Consider the following 27220-nt stretch of genomic DNA (forward strand, 5'->3'; position numbering starts at 1 on the left):
GAAAGCTTTGTTTTTCTACTTGGCATATGAAGTAAGAGTTGCACAAATTGTCGCGTTTTCATTTTTAAGTCACTTTTGGTTTCCCTGTTCTATTACATGCTGATGATCTTTCCACGCCATCAGAACGGTACTACTCTTACCTGAAATCTCTGGAAAGATATCAGTATCTGCAATATATTTCAAGAACGTGGTAGAAAGTTCTTTCACCTACATCGCAGAGTGCAAGGACTTGAGTCATAAAATATGACCAAAAGCATAGCACGAAGCCATGTAGAGATAGCAATTGCCAAATTAGAAGGAAAATTACGCTTCACATGCAATCCTTTTTCGTTAAATTTTGATTTTTTTTCATTCACATTTCTTTTCAACCCCCCGGTGGCGTACATTCTGAGGTGACTCGCAGAGGATCAAGAAAGTGGTAGTCACCTACCCATAAGTCTTAAACTAGATTATAAATCGACTTCGAATAGACCTTAAAAAGTCTTATTTACCTACTATAGTCGACGAAATAGTTATAATGTTCTAAGTTAATCCACAAAATTACGATATTTCGTCAACTTAGTCGAAGAACTATTCTAGTTCGACTGCCACTTATTTTGTCCTCCGCGAGGGTGGGTCTGTATGGTTGTTGCGAGATGAAGATGATTCGCTAGGTTCGAGATCGCCCGTCTGGGCGATGTCAAGGCGGCCACCTACAATGATACGCTCTTGCTTCATTCAACCACCAATTGCTCAACTTGCTTCTGATATCTCGCTCTCGATTGCATCCTGTCGCCAGTGCATTCCTTGGACCAACCTATCTGCCTACCGTTATTTTACCCTCAAAATCGCTTCTCAATATTTTTGACCGCTATCTCCATGCTATGTCTCGATCTTCATCGTCAGTCGAGACTCCTTCGTGGCATTGTCTTCTGCTGTTACCTATTTTTGACACCCTCTGCTCTTTTCTCGAGCCACGAGATCTGATCTCTTTCTTCGGGACGACCAAAGCTTGCAGGGATTTATACCCAACTTTGCTGACATCACAATTCAACATCAACCGTCTGCTCAAACGTTTTGTTAAAACCCCGGTCGCTCTAAGATCTGAACTAGCAAAGCATAATGCTGTCATTTCTGGAAGTACTGCTCTTCAGCTCTTTGAGCGTGTCACTTGGCGCAAGTCTGACTTGGACATTTATGTCGAGCGTGATGACGGGACGGCGGTATCTGCATTGGGCACGTATCTTACCACTGTAGAGAGTTATGTGGCAGTAGCAGCACCATTTCCAAATGCGAATGACGATTATGGTCTGATCAACTTATCAATTAAGCGAGTAGGTCATATCACATAATACAAGGAGTTTCGTACTAATGCGGCAAAGATTGATAACTTCCAAAAAGTGGACGGAAACGGTGTGAAACTCAAAGTCCAAATTATGAGCACTAGGACACTTGCGCTTGAAGCTATAGTCGCAAATTACTACACAACAGCTGTAGTCAACTTCATCACATGGAATGCAGCTTACTGTTTGTTCCCTGATCTGACCTTCATCAAGAGAACTACATACTCGCTGAAGAATACGGAGGAACGTTACAACCATCAGATTGCCAAATATAGGGACCGGGGATGGGAAACTTTGGGAGTGGTCGAAGATGAAGACCAGCAATTTACTAAGTCGTTGCTGTTGCACGATGATGAACAAGGATTCCGTCGAATAGGAGACTCAAGAACTTGGAAAATTGACCTGGACACAGCGGGAGTCACTCCTGGTGCACCATCAACCTCGGTCGAATACTGTCTCTTCAATTTGCGAACCGTTCCCGTTATGGCTGAACTGAACGAGAATTCCCATTACAAAATTGACACTTCAGTCTTCGTGTCTTGTATTCTGAAATACAAATACCTCAGAGATGAGAAAGTGTTGGTAGACGGAAGCCTGAATTTCTGGCCACAACATGCGAACCATTTCAATGAGCTTACACGCATAGAAATGAACAAGCTGGAGCCTGATGATCGTCCGTGGGATCTTGATAGTGTGGATCCGCAAGCTTACTTCCTCAGCGCACGCGTGGTTCAGAAGAACCCACCGACTGGATGGACGTTTTATGATGCAGAGATTCCTAAGTTGTTTGCTACTTGGCAAAATAGAGGTTTACCGGATTTATCAAGCTTGGCGATTGAGTAAACGGTACTGTGATGAGCTTAGTGAATACGGTATCTGCATCGATTGCCGTGGCTCTACCGACGTGATTCTGTGTTCCCATACCTACGCGTTACACTAATAGAGTACGAGCTTATATGCAGGTCTTTGATCAAAAAGCAAGTTAGATTTTTCAAGGTCGGAGTCTCATTTGATTTCTATTCCTACAGACCGAAGAAAAAATACTTGCTAGACTTCGACAATCAGAAGAAAGTTACTGTAAACTCAAAGGAGACTATACCCTCTCAAAATTTGTCTTAAGTGAACAGTTTGAACCCCCCTGGAACTCCCTTCTGAAAGAGGCCCTCAGAATCATACTTCCTACTTACCTCCTGAAGCATTTCCTTGTTCTTCACTCCGTAAGAGCCAATCTGATTCTGAAAATCAAAAGCATAGTTCAAGTATTTGTAGGCCACATCTTGACCTTTCGCGACGGCCTCCTTGTCAATTGCTTCAATTACCCCTTTGGCAGTAGCCAGGATCGTTTCGTCATCACTCTTATTCTTCCAATACGTTAACAGAGAACAGACATCAATGACTTTTCCGGGTCGAGCCCAAGGGCATTACCGCCTGCGAGTACTGTCTTTTGTAGAAGTGATTTGGGATATGGTTGTAATGTGAAGGAAGAAACTATACCCTCAAAACCTTTCACTTGTTCTAGAGCTTTACTAAAGATATCTGAAGCGGCTTTGATGGTAGCCACGTCAGGCCGGATAGTAGTGTTCATGTATGCGCATCTACTTCATGATTAGATTCGATTGCACCTTCAAAGTATCAGTTCATCCAAGAAAACATACCTAACACCAGTCATCGCCATCGCCTCTTGTTCAGCAGCAGCCTCCTTCAAACTCATCATCCTCATCTTATTACACTCCTCCACCTGCGGCTGCATACCCGTAAAAGGCTCCAACACCTTCGGACTCCCCACTTCCTTCGTATAATACACCTGATTAAGCCCCATCACACGTCCAAACTGCGCGGCAAAGAACAAGCTAATCATGATATGCGTCTCTACATCCGCATCATCCTTTGTTACTTCATCAACCAACGCTTCGATCTGTCCTGGAAAACTGTCGGGGAAATAGAATACTGCGCCACCCCAGAACGGTCCTTGTTTGAATGTTCGTATGTCGAAACGTGTGACAACGCCGAAGTTGTTGCCTCCTCCGCGGATAGCGACGAAGAGATCGCTGTGCTCTTGCGCGTTGGCATTTACAATCTCCCCAGAGGCCAGCACCACCTGATAGTTGACCACGTTATCACAGATGAACCCCTCGCGAGTTCCGAAGAATGAGAGACCGCCTGTACTCGCTTGTTAGATTGCAATTCATATCTCACCATCACTTGAGATTCGTAAGAAATCATCTACTCACCGGCAAGTGCCAACCCCCCAATCCCATTATTTCCTGACCTCGCTCCAGTCACAGCCAGTCCATCCTCTTGCAACCGATCATATACAGCACCCCAGCGACACCCAGCGCCAATAGAGATAACACCATCTTGCACCTCAATATCAGTAAGTCCGCTCAGGTCCAGGGTTTTACCATTTTTGATGTTTGCACAGCCGGGTAGTGGTTGTTGGCCTGCCCCACGTATAGCGAATTTCACACCCTCTTGCGAAACTAGTGGGTTGATTAGTTAGATGAAGGATGATACTTCTTCTTTGGTTTTGGGGAGGAAGATGAGTGAGGGTTGGATTTCACTCTCGAGGAGGAAAGATAGGAGGTTTGGCGTTGGTTGTAGGGTTCTGTGTTAGGGAGGGCGAGTCTGTTGGGTGGAAATTTGCTTTGGAGAAGTTCGATGGCTTTGCTGGTGGTGAGTGTGAGGGACATTCTGGGCGTTGTGATGGCTTTGTGGGAAGACAGTGGTAAATTGGTGCCTTTTTTTCATTCGGGAATTGAGGGTCAAGGGGGGTAAAAACAGATAGAGAGACATTTCAACAGCCAACATTCTCACCGTGTATAGTTTGGTTGCTACGAGTTGGTTTTTCCTTGGAAATATGCACTCGTTGGAGTTCATGGTGAAAAGCCAACTTTCTCACGGTAAGTGATTGGATACTCCGAGTTGGTTCTATACTTGGAAATATGCGTGTACTCGTTGGAAGTCACAACTTGCTGCAGTGACATTTTATGCGAGTTGGTTACCGTAACTCAAGCAATTTGTTGAAATTGCTGATTCGGATGCACTTTGACATTATAACACTTGGCAACGGTGGGCAGTAACTTCCTATTGCTGACGAATAAAGTTTGAAAGTCGAAGAGAAAGCTGCTGCGGACAAACTGCTTTGTTGGTTAGCCAAGCAATTCCATCGCTCTTTTGGAAAAAAAACTTAAAGGGAACCAATATTCAAATTCATCCTTTGCAACAAAAGATTGACTAAATGAGGAGTCAATAATTATAACTGCTTCATTAGTAAGTCAATTAACAAACAGTGACGGGGGTATCACGGATTCGTAACAGGTAATATTACTTACCCATCCAGCGCACCGAGTCTCTTTGCTCTGGAGGTTTGGAAATTGAGCAAGAAAAAGCGCCAGTTACATATACGAAACGCCATTTCTTATTCCGCTAATTTTTCAATGAATTTCCAGGCTACAATCGCCCCCAATTTTAGGAGACATTTTCAAGACAACCAAAAATAAATATCTGTGAGAAACGCTCTACGACAATATCGTTTAATTGAGGGCAAACGTTTCCCTTTGCCGTTGTTAACAAACGAAATTGATTATTGGTAACATATATCATCGGGGATACAATCTGTCCCATCAAGTGCCAAATTTACTCTTATGCTAGGAGGAATATGATGAGTCAAGCTAACAAGATTTCAGTAGGTAAATTGAGGCAATCTGCGTATGACACAGAGGTTAACTGAATGGCATGGCAGCATATTCTGCTTCCTCGGGGGTTGTCGTTGCTGTTGAAAGGTGAAGTCAATGTATGTTCCAGCAAGTAGAACAGCCTGGCGTCCAAGCGAATGATGATTGGTGAATGGCAAATCGCTGATGTGCAATATTAAACTTCCCCTCCTCCCCAGTAAGCGCTTTCATCATCCTAATTGCTCGTCAGAATCCGATCTAACATCTCTGCGCTACATCTGGCTGGGTGTCTGGAGTATCTCTCATAAGTCAAGAATCTGACGGGAGCTTATCGTGCCTCTGCGCATTGTTGCTTCCTCATCTTATAGCACTCGCGCCCAAAAATGATCGAGTATCATGAACCACGACCAAACAATGGCAAGTTCAAAATGGCGATGCCTTTTACTTCTGCTAATATTCGACACACTGTGCGCCTATCTAGAGCCGAGAGAGATACTAAGTCTTCGTGCCACGGCGAAAGAATTTACCGTCCTGTATCCGTCTATCTGTTTCTCGCAATTTAATATTAAACGGTTAATTCGACGTTTTGTGCAAGACCCAGTCGCACTACGCTCTAAATTAGGACAGTATAACGCCCTCATTTCCGGAAGTACGGCGCTTCAGTTGTTCGAAAGAGTTGTCTGGCGGGATTCTGACTTGGACATCTACGTTAAACGCGAAGATGAAGAGGATGTTCAGTCGGTTGTAGCTCTGCGTGAGCACTTAATCAACTTCGAAGGCTACACAGTATCTGTGATTTTTGATCCAGAGGAACCCAGCGAGAAAAGGAAGTCGATTACTCAAGTAGGTCAAACTTAAAACCCTACCGGTCACAACTTGCCACTAACACACTACAGATTATTACCTTGGTAAAAAGGAGGTATGAAGAAAATGAGGTCAAAGTACAGATCATTGGCACTACAACAATTCCCCTGGAGGCCATCATAACATCGTACTATACAACGGCTGTGGTTAATTTCATTACGTGGAATGCTGCCTATAGTATCTTCCCGGACCTAACGTTTATCAAACGGAAAACATATCAATTGACAGAGTTAACGCCTTATTTTGGCAGCAAGTTGCAAAATATGCGCGTCGTGGCTGGAAGACATTGGAGACAGTATGGGATGACGATCAAGACTATACCAAGTCCTTACCTCCTTCCGAAAATATGAACGCAATCCGCCGCATTGGTGACTCGAAGACTTGGAAAATCGACCTTGATACCACTGGATTAACACCAGGAGCTCCGGCGTACTCTGTCGAGTACTCCTTCTTCAAAACAAGCCTCAGAGAAAAAGTTACAGGCACTCGGCGCAAAATCACCAAGAAATGGTACCAGGTCGACGCAAGTATTTTCCAATCATGTGTTCTGAAATACAAATACCTAGCAACCCAATACCAGCACCCCGACTGTACTTTTTGGTGGGATCCAGCAGATCGTCTAAATGACCTAACCCGTATCGAGTGCACAAAGCTCAAAGCTGACGAGCGACCGCTCAGTATGAGCAGGTGTCATATAGACAAGTACTACAAGCATGCGGACGCTGTGCATAGAAATACACCGGAGGGATGGACATTTTGGGATGCGGAGATACCTAAATGGGAGGCTGCGTACGAGAAGAAGGCGAGGGAGAAAGGACTGAGGGACTGGTAAGGTAGTGTAAGTATCGCTATCTTCAATGTATACTGCTTATAGACAACTAACGATGATAGTGAAATAAAAACTGATGCCACCTTGCGACGACTTCCCGCTTGTATGATACACTCGGGCGAGGGACTCACTTACTATGAATACTCTTCTATGTACCCGATACCAACATTCATCTCGTTTTGATACCTATGGATACGCTTTTTATAAGTCGAATGTGGATTTAAAAAATACCAGTCCAATGGAAGATGGAGTGTGGAAGCACGATATATCAATGAGCGAACAACACCAAAAACGGGAGAAAACTCACGGCCTATATTTTACTTTGCACGAAGAAAGAGAGCTTCGAAAGATTCAGATTCGGAAGTTTGTAGAACAAACCTTAAGGACCAATTGCAAGTTTACCACAATGTCTTTAGCATTCTTGATTCTCTGTAGCGTGTAGATACAAAACATACCGAAAGGAGTTTAGAGTAAAAACAAATGTACCATCCGTAAATCACAGATATCGCCACATCCAATACAATTCCACTTTACTTTGCTCGTACTCAGCATTAAAGACTTACAAAATATCACCCCCTACCGTGCACGTCAACTCTCTCACCCCCTCATCCAATCACCATCATCCACATTCTCGAGCATTAAGGATATTCCCAAAACGCACGACCACGTTTCAGAATGAGCTGGACCCTGATTTTGTTGGGTGGGGGGTATGTGGAGTTGAGGTTTATGCGAGGAGGTGTGGGGTTACTCTTCTGTCAGGTTAAAGTATAATTTAGTGCAGATGGGGAGTGTGAGTTTTGATAAGGTTTTGAGTGTTTTGTTTGGTGGATGAAATGTCGTGAATATCAGCGCAGAAGAGCTCAGGATTTCGGTCGAATCCAATTTCTCTTTAAGTGAGATATGGGCTGACTGACTGAGACAAAGCGAGGGGATTATCAGGGTAGAGATGATAAAGAATGTGCAAGATGAAGTAGTTTGGAAGCGGATATGGTACCACACTCAGTGATAAATTTGAATTCGTTCTGTATCAACCGCCTCGTCAGATGACTCTCTTAATCTCGGATAGATGAAGTTATAACACAAGAGACGGCCGTTCTTCGAATATGTTCTTACTGCCTGATAATGAAATACTACTTTCCCGCTCAATCCGAAGAGACAAACGAAATACTGATATTGTAGATTTCCGAACAATCGTTGAGGTCAGCAGGTTCTCTCTGCGTAGGATTGAAATCGTCACTAAGCTCCACGTTTGATTCTTTCGTTCGATAATGTGAACTCGGCGTCGACTGCCCTCGGAGCCCCTGGAAGATGTCCAGAGTAGTTGAGTAGCAGTTATTTGACGCTCTCTCGCCCTCCGCCGCACATTCCAACACTCACTACCACCTGCCTTTAAGCATATTCCTCCTCTCAAAATAAAGACTCCAGAACTCCAAGCTCCCAAACACAGTGCTACACTGCCATCACTATGAAAAACTGACGAATTTCGGATCTCTCGGTAATCCATCCGGTCCAATGTTGTTCTTAGCAAATCGTCCTTCCGTGTATATCCGTCTTGCTTCATCGAAGTTGACCCGACGATTCCGCATAATCTTCTGAATCTCCCTCTTACTTGCATCGTCTAATCCTGCTCTTGAGTCCCCAGACGCAACATTGCCAGACAAATCGAAAGCCGATGAGGAGAATCCGTTTTCCATGTCACTGGCAAAGGTTGTCGGGAGACGAGAGTAGAGGAACGAGGTGCCGGGAATGCGAGGCATATTTGATAACCACCGAGAGCGTGTGAGAAAGGCGGCTGTTGTTTATTAGTAACTATGTCCACTTATGAGCAGGATTAGATGAGGTCGTACCTGTTGAGAGGATGAGAAAGACGAAGACCGTGGAGTAGAGGTAGTATCCCATCCTGCGAGGTGGTTCCGAATCTTTATTCACAGGAGCAAAAGAGGGAAAGAAGGTCCCAGCTCAGGAGTTAAACTCAGTTAAGTAAACTCTGTAGATCTTCAGCTTGGCGAGGTAACGCTGGCTATGCAAAGCACAACAATCATTATTTATGCGAGGATGCTGTTTCGTATGATGGCTTTGATGCGTTGATCAAATAGAGCTGATCCGCGCGACTGCGTGACGCAGCGCTTCCCTTGTGGTCCACTTAATAAGATCAGAGGGGATTAGCGTAGAATTCGTCGAAGGTGGAGCTAGACTTAGCGAATAACGTTTGTGATTCGTTAAAAGATATGGCCCGTGCACCCACAGAAAGGGAACTTTTGAATATTGAAGCATTTCACGGGTGTCGCAACTTTTTTGAAATCCCATCGCCAACTCTCAAAAACCGTTCGCAATGTCACACCACAGCCCTCAAGTGTCTGCGGACTTAATCTGGGAGGTTACCCGTACGTAATTACCCAGCATTGGTTCGATTCGGGGAGGGATATGAACGTCGAAAGGGGAGGCAATGTTCGAATTGGGATATTAGGAGGAAGAAATCAAGGGAACACAATGGCTGATGACAGTTTTGAAACAGGAAACCAGAACGCTTTCTTGGTAAAGCGCGCTCAATCTGGAGGTGTTCGATTCTCTCGCGATCCTTTTAACTTGGTCAACATCCACTCCCGCAAGGTACGAACTCCATAAGTCGAATTGAGATCTGGGGACTAACAAAATGATAGCATGCCGGTTTCGTCAACGAGAAGGTACGAGTTTAAACGGGTACGGTGTGATGAGGACATTGGGACTGATTTTTTAGGCTGTCGGAGTTATTGAGGAGAAGGGAGACAAGAAGGGTGTTACTTTGATCACCAAGAAGGTCAAGAGCACACAAAAACCTGGAAGCCTCCACCACACCACTGGCCTCGGCGGTAACAAGTCAACAAGAAAGTATGTTGTCACTTGTGTCCTCGAAAATCTAGGAACCATTTCTGATATTTTAAACTACAGGACCTACAAGACCATTGTCAGCAACACAGCCAAATCTGGATACCGATCTGATCTCCGCCCATACGCCGTTGCCCGCGCATCTGCCATCCGTAAATCACAAACACCAAAGAAGGACTTACCAGAATCGAAGGTCCGAGGAGCAAAGGCAAAGAAGGCGGCTGCTGAGAAGGACGAGTAAGCATCTCGGGGATGCTTGGTGTTTGCTAGTCATGAATACAATCCATTTTAAGGAGTTACACTGAGGCTATGGATTAATAGCGAGGTTAGAGGCATAACATTTGCAACCAAATCCTATGATCATTGGTGATCTGATAGATGTGATTTGCGGTTATATCCACGGGAGCTGCGTAGCCAGACAATACGAACACACTCAAGACCAAAAATAATACTTATGAGCTGTAACATGTGAGGTACGATGTTATTCCGACATGTGAAGACCGGATAGAAGACAGATGAATTGCACCAATATAGCTTATCCGGTTCCGCCCGCAATATCATGCCTCGGCCTCTATGCGGGAGTATCTTTAAGTGTGGGGTGTATATGATAATTTCGATTCATACCAGAGTCCTAAACATTGCACCTTCTTTCCATTCTCCCAAAGACAATCGCAAAACAGAAACCCCAAGACTTTGAGCTTACGAGGTACGTTCGAGCACTCCCCTCTTGACCCTTGTCTAGGCGTGATCGGCTACGCTGGTGCGGTGCTTCCCCAAACGACCCCGCGACCATCACTTGGCTTGGAAGTTCAAGACTTCGTCGCGCTTCCATTGATCCTCAAGCTAAATATCCGCTCTTCTGCTTCTCCAAAGGATCTTCTCTAACCTCATACCGCTTTACTATATCACAGTCCTCAAAATCCAAGGTAAGAAAACTTTTAATCCTTCACCTCAGTGGTGAAGCTGGAATGCGGGGTATTATTTATTGACACACTTGTATTACAGAAAGTTCATCAACTCAACAAAAATCGCAATCATGGGAATCAAAGCTGGTATGCTAGATGTTGACTATGTATGAAGTTCGCAGACCATATATTAACGGAAATAGTCGTCGCTGGTGCCTCTGGAGGAATTGGACAAGTAAGTTCCCCGATCACTAAACGCCAATTGTTGAGACATTTGCTTACAACTCCTCAACAGCCATTGTCCCTCCTCATGAAGACTTCACCTCTCATCTCCGAACTCGCTTTATACGATGTAGTCAACACACCAGGTGTTGCTGCCGACCTTTCGCACATCTCTTCGCCAGCGGTACGTAGAATATATCTCGGGGAATGGAATATGGACTGATCGCGGGAATAGAAAATCACTGGCTACCTACCAAAAGATGATGGAGCAAAACTTGCTTTCAAGGATGCGGATATTATTGTTATCCCAGCTGGAATTCCTCGTGAGTATGGAAAAGCTTTGAATGAATTCTTCTGACCGTGTTCAGGCAAGCCGGGAATGACCAGAGACGATCTCTTCAACATCAACGCAGGAATCGTCAAGGGTCTCATCGAAGTTATCGCCGATGTCGCACCAAAAGCTTACATCCTCATCATCTCCAACCCAGTCAACTCCACTGTACCAATCGCAGCTGAGGTTCTCAAGGCAAAGAATGTATTCGACCCAAAACGCCTATTCGGTGTTACCACCCTCGATGTCGTCCGTGCCGAGACCTTCGTTGCTGAGATTACCGGCGAGAAGAACCCACAGAAATTGACCATTCCAGTCATTGGTGGTCACTCTGGAGAGACTATCGTTCCTCTTTTCAGCCAAGCCAAACCATCTGTCAGTATTCCAGACAATAAATTGGCAGCTCTGGTCAAGCGTGTTCAATTCGGTGGTGATGAGGTTGTTGCGGCTAAGGATGGAGCTGGATCTGCTACCCTTTCTATGGCATATGCTGGATTCCGGTATGTAATCAAAGTGAATGAAAAAAAACTGTACTAACTGAGTTGTAGTTTCGCTGAGGCCGTTCTCAAGGGTCTTTCAGGCGAGAAGGGCATTGTCACTCCTTCATTCGTCTACGTTCCAGGTCTACCAGGAGGTGAAGAGATTGCCAAGGAGACTGGCTGTGACTTCTTCTCCGTTCCAGTTGAGCTCGGCGTAAGTCATGCTTTCACTATACTCACAATTTTGCTAACCCATTTTCAGACCACCGGTGTCGAGAAAGTTCAAAACCCACTCACAAACCTCAACGACAACGAAAAGACCCTTCTAAAGGCCTGTGTCGAAGGTCTCAAGGGCAACATTTCCAAGGGTGTCACATTCGCCCACAACCCACCACAAAAGTAGTTTCCCCACAAGTTTTCCATCTGTTCCTTTCTCCATCTTCTCATTCAAAAGTGATTGTTACAACGCACAGCATGTACTCTCTCATTTCCTCCTCTTTTCTTTCTAGCGAAACGTGGCTTCTCGTTATTAGTGCTTGGTAAGAGTTCCCTGACTGATCGGTGGCGCTTCTGCTTAGATAGACTTTAAAGAATTGTTAGAGATGTTACGGCTTTTGTGGCATGAATTACTACACCTCCTCTTTCATTCTTGCTTTTCGGTGGACTGAATGATTGGGGTTGAAGGGTAGATGGGGAAGTGGGAAAGGAACGGGTGGATTATTTTGGGATGCGGATATGGATGTGGATGATTTATGAATTAGGGGGCTATGGTAGATGATGAGAAATGAGAATGAATTGATGGATTGTGTGCGATGAAAAGAAGTGCATGTTTGGGAAGTTGAACATTCGTTATTGTCTTTTGATTCGCTTCGTGAGTTCTATCTAGTAGTTCTTTCTGTGCGAAGCAGATTGTCTTGCGCTTGTGGTCTCTTTACCTCTCCTGGGTCTCCCTATCAAATTGCACTGGTGATATAGGGTCAAACAACTTGACACAACTGGTCGAGTCATCTTGTAAGGTACTTCGAGTCTCGTCGTGTTGGAGAACAGCTAGCCCCATTCCCATCTTCCTCGGTGCCATCTTCTTTCCTCTTACAGCTCCACTCTCCGTTCCTCCCATACCAAATAAATGATTTACTTGATGTCACGCTCCTAATCTAGTCTGGTCTTTGAAAGCCGAAGCCTCAACTCAATTTAAATCAGCCTTTTTCACACGACGTTCCCAGCACCGAACCTCAGTGATATCCCATTCAAGCCTTCGTACTCAAACTCTTAATCTGAAAAGTCGCGCCCGGTAACTCTGAGGTCTCAGCGCCGACGGTGGCGTTGATGCCCATGCTGGCTAGGGCGCCGCGGATTATACCGCAGGGGAACCAGAGGAACTGTTGGATGTGTTAGAGAGAAAAGGGAGGGCGGACGAGTATGAGAAGGGAGGAATGGCGAGAGTAGGAGGGTGAAGAGGGAGACTTACAGGTTGTGCTCTCACGACAGCCTGTCCTCCTGCTTCTGTACTCATTCGTGAGAATGGACGGAATGAGTTATCTGTTAGTACGTAGACGCCCTGATTGCAGTTAGCATCATTTCCATTGAAGCCCATAAACTTTTAATTTCAACAAGTGCAAGGTGCTGGGGAGGGTTTTAAGGTGCAAAGAAGGGGCGAAACGTACTCTGTGATTCGTTTTCAAATTATCAATCTGTTTCCGAAATACCAACATCCAAAGGTCTTTGCAGAGAAATTTAATCACGTCGAGCGTGTCTGTGAAGCGGGGACGGTCTTTGGAGAAGCTGTTTTGGTGTTAGTATCATTCTAACTCGATATTTGACAAGCGAGCCGCATCTACGGTCCAATATGATTTCAACAGCCAAACCCCCCCCCAAGTTCGAAAGAAAGAAAGAAAGAGATCAAAACTAACCGTTCCACCATTCCCTGACCAACCCTATACCCCAACATCTCCAACCGATAAAACACCGCGTCTCTCTCCTCCTGCTCCTCTTCCTCGCCTTTCGTGCCTTCGTTTCCACCTATACTATTCCCTCCCGCTCCACCACCACTAATACTCCCTCCTTTCGCACTCCCTCCTACATTCCCTCCAGCCACACTATTCCCAGCTGTACTCGTAGTCGTCGTATCCTTTAAATCCACATCCCTAACCACCCGCCAAGCCAACGGCACCAGCTCTATCATCAGCAGATCCAGACACGACGAGTTGAGGAACTGCGCGCTGGGATCGGAGGCGTTGTAGGGAGGAAGGGGGGATTCGAAGGACATTTTGGTGGTGGGCTTGTTTTGGTTGCGCGGTGAGGGTTTTGGATGGTGAGATTAGGTGTTGGGTGATTGATACTGGTATGGGTATTTGACGTTAGCGGGTGCTTTCGTTCGTACAGGCCGTCCCAATCCCGCCCTCTCGTCCTGGAAAAACACTGAGCTCCCTCAACCACTCGTGAGCTATGCGCGCCGAATCGAATCTTCTACAGAAGTCTGCTGGAATCACGTAGCCGAGACTTGATGTTCCAAGCTTCCTTCCTTCGTTCGTATATGCTTCCCCCACACTTCGCCTTCCCGATTCTCCCGTATCTTGCTCGCGAGAAACTGGCAAACTCTATCGCACTCCTCGTCGAATACCCCGCGCTTTCAATCCCTTTCACGGCTTTCTAATCCCTCCCACGCCCAAATAGTAGTGTTATACCTTTGCGCCGACCACTCGTAAGAAATTCGAATTAGCAACCGCTTCCGCTATCTCTGAGCAGCGTTGAGATATTCGTTAAGCGGCCGTATCGTCGTGAGGAGAGAAATGCGAGTGGTGAGGGGGTTGGTGGTGGGATGTATCAGCAACGGCGTCCCAGAAAACAGCTGGAGCTTGAGGTCGGAAGTTGAGGAGCTCGGTTTGCCGATCTTATCTGATCGACTGTCGGATCCTAGGGGATATCTCCAGCACTTCTTCTCGAAGAAAATAAAGAGTGATAAGACGATGAAGACTAATTGGCACTGATGATTCATAAGTCCATGTCCTGAAGCTATTAAGATGGGTTTGGTTTTGTAAACACACGTTCATCAATTTGAGTCTAGTATTATAGAATGGCCTTAGAGTCACTCTGTCTTAATCACTCAAATCCACAACAACCACAAGTGATTCCAACTACATTTGTGATAAATTTATAATTCGAGTTTTTGATTGTACTGCCTTCTCCGTTATCTTCTTTCTACCGCACACTCCTAACCTAAATCCAGCCCGTAGACTAGCCCGTCCTCAAGGGCATAAGACTAATAGAACCACATGAAAAACAGAATCCAAATCGAACGAAGAGGATAGAAAAATACATGACCCCATCAAAAAATAAGGGTTGATCTTTCGCCTGGTAAAAGATGTAAATTTCGCACACTTGAAAACCCCCACAAAAACCATCCCTGACTTACGCCGAACCTAATTTCGCCGCCCTCTCATCATTTGAGTTCAAAACATATCAATTTTCCACATCGGAAACTATTCCGACTCAATTGCGTTTTTCGAACATTGGGATCGGATCATTGTTATACGGCTAATTTGGTGCATGATATGGTTTGTAGCTCCAGATTCTTGCTCTCATATCTCCACTACCAGTGGCAAATGAGCCACCACTTGGACTTGGTGCAACCGAGATGACGCTGTTCTTGTGACCTTGCAACATGAGTTGCGTGTTACCGGTTCTAGGATCCCAAAATTGGACACCACGGTCCTTGGATCCGGAAAGAACCCAGTTTCCATCAGGAGTAAGAGCAACGGAAAGAACAAAGTCCTAGATATAGTTAGTGGGGGTCTTGACCTGTAAGATTTGGTGCATACCTTGTGTCCCTCAAACGTTCTAATACATCTTCCGCCTTTTGGTGCATTGTTGGGGTGACCACCTCTCGGTGCAACAAGTTCCCACATTTTGATGGTCTTGTCCAAACTTCCAGATACAAGATCCTTTCCGTTAGGAGCGAAAGCAACCGAGTAGACCGAATCCTTGTGACCATCCGGACCTTCAAGTCGCTCAACCAAGTATCCAGAGTTTGCATCCCAAACACGAACGCTCTTATCGAGAGATCCGGCGGCAACAAGCTTGGTATCTGGAGAAATAGCAACCGTAGTGACACCATCTTCAATGCTGAGGGTAAGAATATTTTGTCCTTCGGTGATATCCCACAGACGAACTGTGCGATCTCCACTTCCAGATGCGATGGTACGACCATCACGAGCAAAATCCAAGGAATAAATGTCCTGCTCGTGACCAGCAAAAGTATTTCGAATAGTTCGGCTAGCAATATCCCAGACACGAATCAACTTGTCCTCGGCACCGGTAGCAAGATATCTTCCATCAGGACTGAAGCAAACGCTGCGAATATAAAGATCGCCAACGGAGTCAACACTCTCGTCTTGAAGAATGCAAATCTTTTGTCCGGTAATAACGTCGAAGATTTGGGCAGATCTGTTACATCCGGTTGCCACATATTTCCCGTCGTGACTGAAACGAACACAGCAAACAACACTCTCGTGTTGGAGGGTATGAACGAGATCAACATCTAGGACTCGTTGAACTTCTGGGTTGAAAATAGCGAACCAGTCAGAGTCGACCTTTTTCTGATGAGCGGGAAGTCGTTCGAGATCTAATTCAGCCAATGCATTCCCGACTCTGAATTGTGGATGTTGCTGATTTGGGATATGACCCACTTGAGGTGAGGCTGCGGCTCTCGGGTCTGCGTATGGTGGAGGGGGAGCCTGACCCAACTGAGGAGTAGCTGGACCACCAATTCCACGATTGAGAATGCGTCCCTTTCCGGGACCTGGAGATGAGGTCGACTGAGGAGGTTGCGCCCCATATCCATTTGGAGCTGGGCCTCCAGGATATCCACCACTCTGAAATGGAGGCTGCTGCTGAGGAGGCTGTTGTTGTTGAGGCGGAGGCCCCTGAAGAGCTGGGGGCGGTGGGGGTTGGGGCATTTGATGTTGTAGTCCTGGGTGTTGTTGCTCTTGAGCTTGTTGTGGGGGAGGGGCCAGACCTGGGCCACCTTGACCACCTGCCATTATGCCACCGAATAGGTTGCTTGGGCCATGGCCGAGAGATGGGGCTGGTTGTGATGGACCAGAATTGGGCGCTTGTGGTCCTGCTCCGGGGATTCCAGCTGGACGAGGACCACCTCGAGCATCAAGCTCACGGATCAAGCGTGCAATCTCTTCCTCGTACCTAGAGAGGTTAGCATCTGGATGCAGGAGACGTAGCAGTGTTCATACTTCGACTTCATGGCAAGATGTGCTTGCTCCATGTTATATACTTTTTCTCTAACCATTGCCATCTCATTAATTTGATGTGTCACTGAGTGATAATTAGCATGTTATGTCCGTCACCAGCCACCCAGCCTCGAATCCATCTCCGCCATTTGCGACTTACTTGACTGTTCTACCTCTCCACTCACTCGCGCTTGGTTCTCGAACTCTGCGCGAACACTGTCTAAAAGTTCGTTCAGTCGTGCATTACCTGGGGCAGGGCCCAGGCCACGGTGATTGTTGTACATCGACATGGCTGCGATGTATAACGAGGTTCCGATGTGTCCAAGAGCCTCTCGTCGTCTGTTCTCGACAGTGAAATTGTATTCTCACAAACGATCTTCTTGACGCCTATCTTCCGTGATTCGAGCAAACGGATTAGGAACTTCGAGTAGACCGCTGGTCGTCGTGCGCGACAGCACCAGCTTGATCAGTCGCACGCGTTGCAACTTTCGAAATGCGCCGCACTATCCAGAGTGCCCTCGCAGGAAACGGCTCGGAGCTCGAGGAATGCGATAGGGTTTGCGACGGGATGTGGTGATGGTGTTGATGGAGATTGTTCGAACGGCTCTCGAATTGAGATTGGATATTGGAGGTGAGAAAAGCTTGGGGGCTACGGAGTACAGACGCAAGAGTTCATGGAAGCGGCGCTTTTGAAAAAGGCAGGAACACCTTACCACAACTAGTCGCACGCACCAGCCCTAGACCCGATTGGGGATCGAAGAGCGGGTAGCCGAAGAAGGGTGCTTCGGGGGACTTAGCGTCGAATATAAGCGGGGACCCTGAGGTTTGGGCAATCCTCCGGGCGCAACGCCACGTTGGGAGGGGGAAGGACAAGCGAAGACATGCAACAAGCATCTTGATGGCGCACACACGATGCGTGGGGAAGCAACAACATGGCCACTTTCATCGACCACTCACGTGCCATTTCATACGAATAGAAGAACCTGGGTAGCTATATCATGACACTTGTTGCTACTATCATGTCAGATGGCAGAGATTGTTCTCCAGTCACTCCCAAGTACTATCGCCATCACGTGTTGGCGGCTGGGCTCGAGCCAGTTGGCTTTTTAGCCATGTGGCACTGTGGTCTAGCGTTGGATGACGACACCCCTCTGGATGATAAATGTATTTTAAACCTCGGAAACGAAACGAGGGTTCTCTCACACTCACGGCCCGAAATCTCAGACTCACTTACCGAGCAAGGACACATCGGCAACGCACGGACGCTGACAGCCTCGCTATCTCCGCCTGGGCGCACCTGCGGTTTCCTCTTCGCTTGAGGCACCCTCGCATTTACACCCTCCACGTGCATCAGATAGCTGATGCAGCACGGACATCAAAAGAAAACAACAACAGTCGTGCAGGGAATGATGACCTCTCAGAGCTTGCTTAGAGGATGTGTGAAGAGCGACAAGATCGTAGTATCTCCCCGCCTACAACACCAACATGCCCATGACGATGGGTAAAGGCCATAGCATAAGTACACCCATTTCACCTGTCCTGGTTTACTGCCAGCCATCAGCCATGCAGTGAGCCCTTGTCCTCCATAATAGGTTGCAGACAGTCTCTTCCCACGTCCTTGATCTGTGGGACAACTAGCTCAACATAAGCACTGTCACACAAAAATGTGGTAACGCCATGCCGTACAATCAACAGTGAAAGGTGACAATTCCGGAGTCGAAGTCCACTTGAAACACATAAGAGGAGACAGGAGGATGTATCTTAGGATGTTCATGGTGTTTACACCATCAACCCTCTTATAGCTCACAAGCGTCTACTACTTTCATTGAGTCACCAGCTTCCAACCACGACATTGCAGCGGAAATATAGAAAGATCATCTCCCGGACCGCTCTTTCTGTCGAACCCTTTCAGTGCCAATAGCCTCTGGCAAGGTACGGATCCTGTACATCGAAGCGACCGTTAGTTGGTTACACACGCAGTGCTGCATGGATATCTCACATAGAGTGTTACCAACCGCACAGCCTTGCCCAGATGTAGAGAGATGGTAAAGAATATGATGGAAATTATTCAAGTCTCAACATGGCCACTATTGATGCTCAAGAAGTAGAACAACTAGAAGGAAGAAAATGAAACATTCAAGAAAGAAAATTGGTCGCAAAATTTCTATTAGAAAGCAGGAAAAAAACATGCGAAACTCGAAACCCAAAGCTTTTCAGGGAGAAACAAACAGCGGAACGACAAAATCAGACAGGACGTCAGACTCGCAACCTCTGATGAAGGAAACTAAAGCCTTGCTGCACGACTTGTCCACTCCCGAGCGCCTGGCACAGCCTCTCCAAGTCGGCTGGATGAATAAAACCAGTATCGTATAGGGTGTAAAGTTATTTTGAAAAAGAGCGAATGGGAAGAAATATGCTCGAGGAGAACCAGGCAGACGCTACCGCGCTCGACACCCTTACGCAAACCATTCACAACACAACATGAGTTCTATCAGCCACCACATACCGTGACTCATGAGCTCAAGGACCTTTAAGCATCGTATATCGCCCGACTCACCAGAGATATATAGAACAATGTTCCTCTCAACTGTCGAGTTTCATTAACGGGTAAACCCCATGAACTCTCACGACGGGAAATTCCCAGATCTTGAGCCAGTGATTAAATACGGAAAGTCAACCCACAAAAACACTCAACGCCAGCCTATCAAGTTAGACCCTAGCCGCCTGCAACAAAGCAGCACCGAATAATGTGCTAGATGTGGTCAGTAGGAATTAACTGATGTGTTTTGGCAGGTAAAGCAAGACGTGCGAGCGACGTGATAACCTTCGGCGAGTGCTGTGTTGAGTCTTGAAACAGCTGCATTACATGCGTTTAGAAGCATCAATTTAGCTGCTCTTATTCTGTCCGTTTGTCTGTTGGCGATGTGAGCCTGTCCAATCTTCAAAGCACTATCCGTTTGGTTTTCTAGCTTCCAGCGGGTTGATTAAGCGATCAGCGATAATCTCTACTCAACTTGAGGTCCAATTAACTTTCGTGTTTGTGGAATGCGACTTGCAAATGGCACTATTTCTTAAAACAAGTATGACCAAGCAGTACAATACTGGTTTCTTTACTATGGCGATGAATTGGCATAAGCATGTCAAGTCTATCAAATTTCATTGACTTTCGACTTTTCATCGTGAACGTAGCGAGTTTATCGTTACTCAAGCATTTAAATCTTCTTTGTTCGTGGTCATTATGGGACATCCGCCAATCTTGTTACTTCTATGTCACTGGAGTTTTTTGTCCGCGAAACTATAGCATGCCTTATTCGTTACTGTTCCAAGTCGTCACCCTTTTCTACCGCACGCATGCATCGGAGACGTTCAATTCTGGTTTACCGGCGAAGCTGGAAGACAGGGGAAAGACTCTTTCAATATTCTGTAGAAGCTACACGTACAATCAATAATATGTATAATGCCATTGTTTAGTCACGCATGTAGCCTAGCAGCCTCGCGGAGGACAAAATAAGTGTCAGTTACTTGCCTACTAATTTTGGTACCCAATAAGTCGACTTCGAACAGAGGTTAAGAAGTCTTATTTACTTAAACTAATTGACGAAATAAGTCAAATTGTTCCAAGTTAATCCACTAAATCCCGATATTTCGTCAACTTAATCGAAGAAATATCGTGCTTCGACTGCCACTTATTCTGTCCACCGCGATGCAGCCCAAGTCTCGCAAAGTTAGTAATTACAAAATTGCTAGTAACCAACATTATCAAAAAGTCACTGAAGAACTCAATTTGATCACGAATGATGCATCTGCGTTGACTAGTCTGTGTTTATGTGTGTTTCATTTGATTCTATTGGACGTTACACTGTAGGTACAAAAAGGATGTTGTACAAATAACAAGACTGGTCTATATCCAATCAGTCACCATTACACCTCAAATCAAAAAGACACATACCCAATGCATTCCAAACGCCTTCCCGCTCTAACAGAATATCGCTCTCAAATACCCAACAGCAAAGCGTACATGACCCTGGCTTCCTCGCACCGTCATATCCAAGAACAAATCCAGAACAGTATCCTCTTCATCCTCGTCTAAACTGCGTCGACCCATTCGCGGTAGCGTAATTCTGCCACGCCGTAATGCGCTCCTCCTGCGCTCCAGTCAAGTTCGGAGTCTCAACAGCCTCCCGCATCCGTTGTTCCCGCGCGACCTCCATCCGGAACACTTCCTCCCAGGTGTGCGAATTGGGCAGTTCGGCCCGGACGCGTTGGACGCCGCTGTGGTAGTAGTGGGCGTGGATGCTGGAGAGGGGGTAACTGGGACCGCCGAGGGAGGTGAGGGGGTGGTCGTGGGCGAGCTTCATTTTGTGGTTGGTGTGGTGGAGTTGGGGAGGTGTGTGTTGTGTGGGGTTGGAGAGGTGTGGTTGTGTGGTGGAGCAAGGAGGTGTGAATTGGGTTCGAGGGCGAAAGAGTATTGGGTTTTTTGTGCTGATTGTGATTGATGAAATTGTGGTTGTGAAATGTTGTAGTGGTGGAAATTTATATTCGAGGCCGAAAGAGCAATTGTGGTTTTTTGGTAACGATTGTATGGTGGTTAATGAAGGTTGTGGTTATGAGATGTTCTGAAGATGTTTTTTTTCTTGGATGATGAAGGTGGCCAGGCGGAGCGGGTTATATAGAGGTAGCCAAGAGTTCAATCGCAGGCTAAGAGTTGATCACAGACCAAGTGTTAATCACTACCTAGTGTAATCACTACCTAGTGTAATCACTGTTTAGTGTTTTCACGTCGATTTTTCTTCTTATTGGTTGATAAAGTTAGTGACCTCGCTTAGAAGAAAAAGGGGGGGCTTGGTTATGATATACATCATAGACACCTTAAAGTGCCTAGGCTGTATACTAGCGACGCAGAATGTTCTTGAAGATGTAACGATATTTACAGGTTTGTATCATGTTCGATGTATGTTACGTAGAGATATAAAGAAGTGTGTAAATATGCGAATTGTTTAATTATATGTATACGGATTGCTCTTCAACTCTACGTCATTGTTGTCTTAAGTGAGTAATGGGCTTCTTGAGGTCAGCTTTTCTCAGGAAAGCGGACTTGTCTTTCAAAAGAGAATATATGTTTAGTGCTCGTTCGTAGTCTTTGATTGTGTATACTTTTGGCTGGAATATTTAAAGTTATAGCTAGACTCCTTTATAAGAGCTCTGAGAGGCTCTTCGAAATCCGGGTTGCTTTAGATTCAAATCCTCAACGTAGATTCCAGCAGCCAGCTATAATTTAGCCAAATTTTCCTATGAAAGTTCACAAGCGACCAAAGTCACCTACTATATCTTTCTTTAATTCTAGTCATAGGTGCATTCATGGTAGTATCAGGATACTTGCCAGTTGGCAACGCCGTAGGTCATTTGTTGACTAGTTGTCTCCACCATCACTCTTTATGACTTCATTCTTGACCCATCCATCTTGGGCAAATTCTTCAATGGCTTTGCAACGACTTTGGATGATACTAAGAGTGACCTATTCTTCTTCTGTCATTGCCGTTACCGCTTAACGAAGTGGAAGCTGAGATGTTCTTTATACATACTCGGAGAGCACTTAAAGATACGATAAGGAGAGGATAAACTAGTTGCTAATCCCGAAATGCGATTACTCTTCGTTTTGTCCGCAACGTCGCTCCATCATGCTAGCAATCCTAAAATTAGGTGTATCAATGAAAATTATGAAATTTGTAGACATTTGAACAATTTCTTTCCAAGTTTAATATTTGATACATGTGAGTATTCCCTGCCCCCATTAACTCAGTCTGCATAACATAAATCTTTCTGATTATTACAATAGTCAAACTTGGATATTTAAATACAAGTCTCGATCAAGCCCCGATCTCCTTCCTGTCAAATACCCGACAATCTTCTCCATGCACCATTGCTTTGTTGCCTACGCATCCCGAATTCCTCTTCGGAAGCTCTCCTGCTGAAAGCTTGCGTGGATTTGGAGGCACAAGACTGAAATCCCTCACTAAAATTCCTACCGCTGCATCAGCTGGAACGTCAGAGATCCGCCACTGCAAATCAGCAAGTTTTGATAGGACGCCAAAGAAAGCCATGCTATCAGCATTGTACACAGCTTTCTCTCTACTTAAGCGAGTTGACGGGCTCCAAAAGTACACATGATCCTCCCCTAGTATCAGAGCCATTGTTAGCTAAATCTTTGATTCTGTTCAGATGAACTTACGCTTAATGGCATGCGAAAGCTTTAAGTTAATTGTCAGCATGAACTTCTTTCGACGCTTCGTCGCTTGCGATTTTGTATTGACTCACCTCGTGGAGAATTACCATGCTCGTCACTGCACCGAATGCATCCATGTGATCTGGCAGTGCGGCAAAATTGGCATCAGGGAGATCGGCGATACGTGCATAGTTGGGCCGATCTGTTCCTGCGTTCAACTGGAGGTTACAAATCTTTGATTGCCAGATTAGCTGTCTGTACGACATTGTGAGAGATTCGCAGGTTTCTTACGGTGATAACAAATCTCATCTCTGCCTCATTTGGCCAATCGTTTTCATTGCTCCTGGGCTGATGTTTAAAACCCTCAGTATGGCCTTGCATGCCCCCGCCACATGTCTCAAATGTCAATTCGGCCCGTATATGATTTACCACATCTTGCCATTCAATATTATCCTGCCTTCTCGAGTTGCGATATCTAGCTGGAAGGCTCATGTTATCTGGTACTTTTTGCCAACGAGCACCTGTAGCTCCAGGCGTTCCGTCGTTATCACAGTAAAAACGAACGTTTGCTTCTTCTCGTTCATCGACAGATGTAGCTTGAGATATTATTTGAAGGGTGTCTACTCATTGACACATCAGTAAGTGAGCAGACACTTCGGAAGTGACTACTTACTTGTAATGTCAAGCTCATCTTGCATGATCGGGTCGTTCGGATCTCCAGAAAGTTGCCTAGGGGCTTTGTATAGAAGCTCGTAGTAGCGGGCTGCCAGCGTATCCTCTCCGTCTTGAAGCCTAGCGGCGGCTCTGGATGCCATTTCTATAGCCTCTGCCACAGAATCTTCTATACGGCCCATGCAGGTTTCGTGCAGCCAGTAAGTAAATTCGGCTTCCGCAACTTGTCGCTTCTGATTACCATTTTGTTCTGCAACGGCACTCGCAAGGAGTGGCACAAGGGAAGAAAGTAATAAAATGTTACGAAATTTCGAATGGAAAGACATAATTAGAGACGCACTGTAGGAGGTTTAATCTGAATAAACTTTGATCAAAATGTAGCAGACGAATCTGAACTCGAGATAGTCTTATATAAAGATGAAAACCAACATGGCTAAGATTCAAGCGACAGACAGCCACCACTCTTCTGCTTGAAACTGCCTGGCACATCACTAAACGCTATTAACATGGGCTGTACCCACGGGCGTGGAGGATTTCCGCCGTTCCAGAATGTTGGTCAAGTATGAGTGTATGAGTTGCTTATGCGTCTATTCTTCTTGGCAAATCTCTCGGAGGCTGATACTTATTTATAGGCAGAGTCTAAGTCTCTCTGATCCAATAAATTACCAACATTTGCTACCAGGCTATGGCATGTCTGCTCGGAATATGATCAAGTCACGAGAAATTTCGGCCGCTGATTAGGTTGTTGGTAGATAACAGAATTCGTACTATCAGCATGAGAAGATATCTAGGCGCTGGTGTTCAACAAACAGTTTCAGGATGCTTATTTTTCCGTTTGTTGGTGTTATGTAAAATTCGGCCGTGGCTATGGTGTTGTTGGTTGTTGGTTGAAAATCTGACCACACATCGGCTATTTCGTCCAAGAATAGCAATAATAATTTTATTGACCAAGTAAGGATATACCATTGTACAGTCGAGAAATTTTACGAGATAGACCGTGAGGCCATTCAGGATCGCGTTGCGCTGAAAGATGAAACAGTCCTCACAATCATGCTCAGCCATGGCTGATGCACGCTTTTTAGCATGTTTAACATTTCCAATGGACTGAAATAGAATACTGGTGAGTTCGAAAGAATGTGAAAACAAATTAAATAGTTCGGCATCCCATGTACCATTCGCGTTTATTCACCGTTCGAACTCGCATGTCACTTGGATAATTCATAATGTTGAAATTCACCTATTACAACTTTTTTCTCACAATCAACTTGGCACTCGCTCTACATATACCGTCGCCTCCGATAGCTTCAAACACATTGGCCAGCCATCCATCCATTTCAAATAAATTGAGCTTAATACAACCATCCCCTACTGCTTTACATTTGGTTCTTCCCCGCGAGACAAATGGATTGGCATCTCTTGTACTTGGACATTTATCCAACTATCAAGTCACCAAGGTATATTACTTACTGCAAATACTCATACGTTTACGTTACTGATTATTTTAAAAGACTTATTCACCTATACCGGAGTTGGGATCCAAAACTATAGAAGTTCCCGATGGGTTAGCCACAGTATTTCCAGCAGAAGGCATAGATCTTCTGTTAGGTCTTGATCTCTTCAAAGAGCTTAACAGCACCTTTCACACAACGTGCGAGAGAAAGATCAGCCCGGAATGTCAGCAGCAACTAAAAAATATATTGGAAAGGGAAGATGGAGTTGCCCTTCAAGCGCGCGGCCTTGAGTCGCTCGCCTATGTTGGTGCAGCACTTGCGCTATATTTTTCTTACTTATTTATGAGGTTGACTTCGCAATCAGAGACGGTCGTTTCAGTCCCAGTAGTACCACTGTTAGGAATGCATATGCCACAAAGTGACCATGCACAAATCGCATCATGGGACTCGCCAGCCACCACAGTGTTTGCTACCACTAGTGGAGACGTCGCAGCCGTCACCATTACCTCAACGCCTACGCCTACTCCAGTTGGCGAATTGTAAGTCTTACTGAGAATCACGAGTCTTTAATGACATAACTGACCGGAGAAGTGAGCCACCAACCTTTGAGAGGAGACCAAACGGCGATGTCGACGTTACCCTTTCGGTTGGTATCGTTGATGCATTATCCAGAATAATGGACGATGTCATTTGCGCTCGTGATCTAGAGTCCCAAGAAGAGACCTGTGAGCTCACAAAGAAAGTTGAAGTCCGTCTAATGCTGACCAAAGATATAGGTATAAAAAGGGCAACCATCACAATCCTCGGTCGAATCATACCTTGGGAGCAGCTATGGCGTTCAATCTTGATTTTAGGGGAGTTTGAAATACCAGCTCCTGCCCCTCGCATGCAGGCTATGATAGATGCTGTTGTCGAGTGGGGGAGAACTCTTCAGCCTCCAGTTGACCCCGAAACTCTAAGAAAAATCGTCCCTAGCATATTGCTCATATCCAACAACAGGTACAAAGCAAAGGCTATCCAGAAATTCAAGTTATCTCAGAAAGAGTTGAATTCAGAAGACAAGACCGAGGAGGAGGAGGAAAAGAAGAGCCAGTGTGGTCCCCCAGAGTCCACTCCATTCTGTCAAAATTGTGGCGGAAATGGCGATCGGACAGTCAACAAATGTCCAGGGGTAAGTTTTCTGTGTTACCAACATTATCGTGCGATGGAGATATACTTACACATCAATTTAGGATCCAGCAAAAGACATGGTAGAGAAAGGGTTTGTGACATATAATCCTCAAATAATTACTACTGACACATACAGCTGTGATTGTTTTCCATCCGCCAATGTTCAACCCTACAATTATTTCGGTAGTGATGCAGGTCTCGTCCAAGCAACCTTGAATTTGCGTCTTCTTCAAGATAATCCACGGACGACCAGCCCCACAAGTGAAGTACAGTGCTATACTGACGCAGGTAAAGACTACTTTGACCAACACATGAAACTTGGTGGTCCAGTAGAAAATTTCTGTCCGAGCAATGGCGATAGTTTGAGTGGTATATACAGCATCGCCACAAGTGACACTGGGGTCTGTAAACAGGGAGATCTCGAGCCTGATTTTTGTAAGTATGTGCCGGTACGCGGCGGACGTGTGATACCACCAGATGCACCGCCTGAGTGTGATGCTGTGGGCCAATTTCGAGACAACATTTGTAAAGCGGCTGTCAAACAGATATTTGAAGCTTGTAAGTGTCAAAGATCTAGAATGATTGTTAATATTCACTTACTCACGTTGGCTTAGGTCCTGACGGTGGAGGAGTAGTAAACAATATGTGTGGTCGATGGTCGATCGGTCTATGTTTGGGTACTGGGGAAGACTGTGAAAAGCAACTGGCTGCTAAAACTTTCCTGTTACCGGCCACTTTTATTCGAAAGAAAGTGGGAAACTTGTAAGATACGCAAGGACGTTGATTTGTGGCGAATGTAAATTTTTGGGAACATACTCATGTATATAAAACCAAAGTACCGTGATTCTGCTATTTTTCGGTGCATCCCGGATCTCGAGCCTTCAGCACGTCGACGGCTTTCGACAGCAAAGCACAAGAATTTTCCGTAGCATGCCAAAATTGCGTTTTTCATGCACAGCGCCGAGAAGCT

General features: G+C 45.5%; 11 protein-coding genes across 11 annotated transcripts; 5 read left to right on the plus strand and 6 right to left on the minus strand.

Annotated features, from left to right (window-relative positions):
• Nucleotides 1-863: 863 nt before the first annotated feature.
• Nucleotides 864-2165, plus strand: GLAREA_10279 (uncharacterized protein; the record flags this gene model as incomplete). The annotated part of the gene is made up of 2 exons (XM_008080329.1): nt 864-1313; nt 1362-2165. The coding sequence occupies 2 exons, from the start codon at nt 864-866 to the stop codon at nt 2163-2165; spliced, it is 1254 nt and encodes a 417-aa protein (XP_008078520.1).
• Nucleotides 2166-2437: 272 nt separating this feature from the next.
• Nucleotides 2438-4306, minus strand: GLAREA_10280 (FAD-binding protein; the record flags this gene model as incomplete). The annotated part of the gene is made up of 5 exons (XM_008080330.1): nt 2438-2683; nt 2761-2917; nt 2978-3482; nt 3554-3802; nt 4222-4306. 5 exons carry the CDS (start codon nt 4304-4306, stop codon nt 2438-2440), a joined length of 1242 nt encoding a protein of 413 aa, XP_008078521.1.
• A 1104-nt stretch (nt 4307-5410) lies between these two features.
• Nucleotides 5411-6692, plus strand: GLAREA_10281 (uncharacterized protein; the record flags this gene model as incomplete). Its single annotated transcript, XM_008080331.1, has 3 exons — nt 5411-5839; nt 5893-5987; nt 6089-6692. 3 exons carry the CDS (start codon nt 5411-5413, stop codon nt 6690-6692), a joined length of 1128 nt encoding a protein of 375 aa, XP_008078522.1.
• A 1460-nt stretch (nt 6693-8152) lies between these two features.
• Nucleotides 8153-8446, minus strand: GLAREA_10282 (protein precursor; the record flags this gene model as incomplete). Its single annotated transcript, XM_008080332.1, has 1 exon — nt 8153-8446. The coding sequence occupies one exon, from the start codon at nt 8444-8446 to the stop codon at nt 8153-8155; it is 294 nt and encodes a 97-aa protein (XP_008078523.1).
• Nucleotides 8447-9179: 733 nt separating this feature from the next.
• On the plus strand, nt 9180-9924 carry GLAREA_10283 (60S ribosomal protein L28; the record flags this gene model as incomplete). The annotated part of the gene is made up of 5 exons (XM_008080333.1): nt 9180-9299; nt 9350-9373; nt 9427-9557; nt 9618-9791; nt 9876-9924. The coding sequence occupies 5 exons, from the start codon at nt 9180-9182 to the stop codon at nt 9922-9924; spliced, it is 498 nt and encodes a 165-aa protein (XP_008078524.1).
• Nucleotides 9925-10590: 666 nt separating this feature from the next.
• GLAREA_10284 (LDH C-terminal) lies at nt 10591-11894 on the plus strand (the record flags this gene model as incomplete). Its single annotated transcript, XM_008080334.1, has 7 exons — nt 10591-10606; nt 10663-10694; nt 10755-10865; nt 10917-11004; nt 11050-11512; nt 11561-11705; nt 11754-11894. The coding sequence occupies 7 exons, from the start codon at nt 10591-10593 to the stop codon at nt 11892-11894; spliced, it is 996 nt and encodes a 331-aa protein (XP_008078525.1).
• An 844-nt stretch (nt 11895-12738) lies between these two features.
• GLAREA_10285 (Ligand-binding in the NO signaling and Golgi transport) lies at nt 12739-13757 on the minus strand (the record flags this gene model as incomplete). The annotated part of the gene is made up of 4 exons (XM_008080335.1): nt 12739-12870; nt 12960-13049; nt 13156-13273; nt 13402-13757. The coding sequence occupies 4 exons, from the start codon at nt 13755-13757 to the stop codon at nt 12739-12741; spliced, it is 696 nt and encodes a 231-aa protein (XP_008078526.1).
• Nucleotides 13758-15025: 1268 nt separating this feature from the next.
• On the minus strand, nt 15026-17018 carry GLAREA_10286 (WD40 repeat-like protein; the record flags this gene model as incomplete). Its single annotated transcript, XM_008080336.1, has 4 exons — nt 15026-15262; nt 15310-16690; nt 16738-16819; nt 16895-17018. 4 exons carry the CDS (start codon nt 17016-17018, stop codon nt 15026-15028), a joined length of 1824 nt encoding a protein of 607 aa, XP_008078527.1.
• Nucleotides 17019-20810: 3792 nt separating this feature from the next.
• GLAREA_10287 (uncharacterized protein) lies at nt 20811-21092 on the minus strand (the record flags this gene model as incomplete). The annotated part of the gene is made up of 1 exon (XM_008080337.1): nt 20811-21092. The coding sequence occupies one exon, from the start codon at nt 21090-21092 to the stop codon at nt 20811-20813; it is 282 nt and encodes a 93-aa protein (XP_008078528.1).
• A 1509-nt stretch (nt 21093-22601) lies between these two features.
• Nucleotides 22602-23955, minus strand: GLAREA_10288 (Metalloproteases (zincins), catalytic; the record flags this gene model as incomplete). The annotated part of the gene is made up of 5 exons (XM_008080338.1): nt 22602-22909; nt 22964-22982; nt 23050-23190; nt 23249-23577; nt 23631-23955. The coding sequence occupies 5 exons, from the start codon at nt 23953-23955 to the stop codon at nt 22602-22604; spliced, it is 1122 nt and encodes a 373-aa protein (XP_008078529.1).
• An 897-nt stretch (nt 23956-24852) lies between these two features.
• GLAREA_10289 (uncharacterized protein) lies at nt 24853-27016 on the plus strand (the record flags this gene model as incomplete). Its single annotated transcript, XM_008080339.1, has 7 exons — nt 24853-25083; nt 25138-25619; nt 25672-25805; nt 25857-26251; nt 26313-26341; nt 26387-26808; nt 26865-27016. The coding sequence occupies 7 exons, from the start codon at nt 24853-24855 to the stop codon at nt 27014-27016; spliced, it is 1845 nt and encodes a 614-aa protein (XP_008078530.1).
• Between the last annotated feature and the right edge of the window lie 204 nt (nt 27017-27220).

The sequence above is a fragment of the Glarea lozoyensis genome, assembly GCF_000409485.1.
Source record: "Glarea lozoyensis ATCC 20868 chromosome Unknown GLAREA13, whole genome shotgun sequence".
In the NCBI taxonomy this organism is placed as follows: Eukaryota; Fungi; Ascomycota; class Leotiomycetes; order Helotiales; family Helotiaceae; genus Glarea; species Glarea lozoyensis.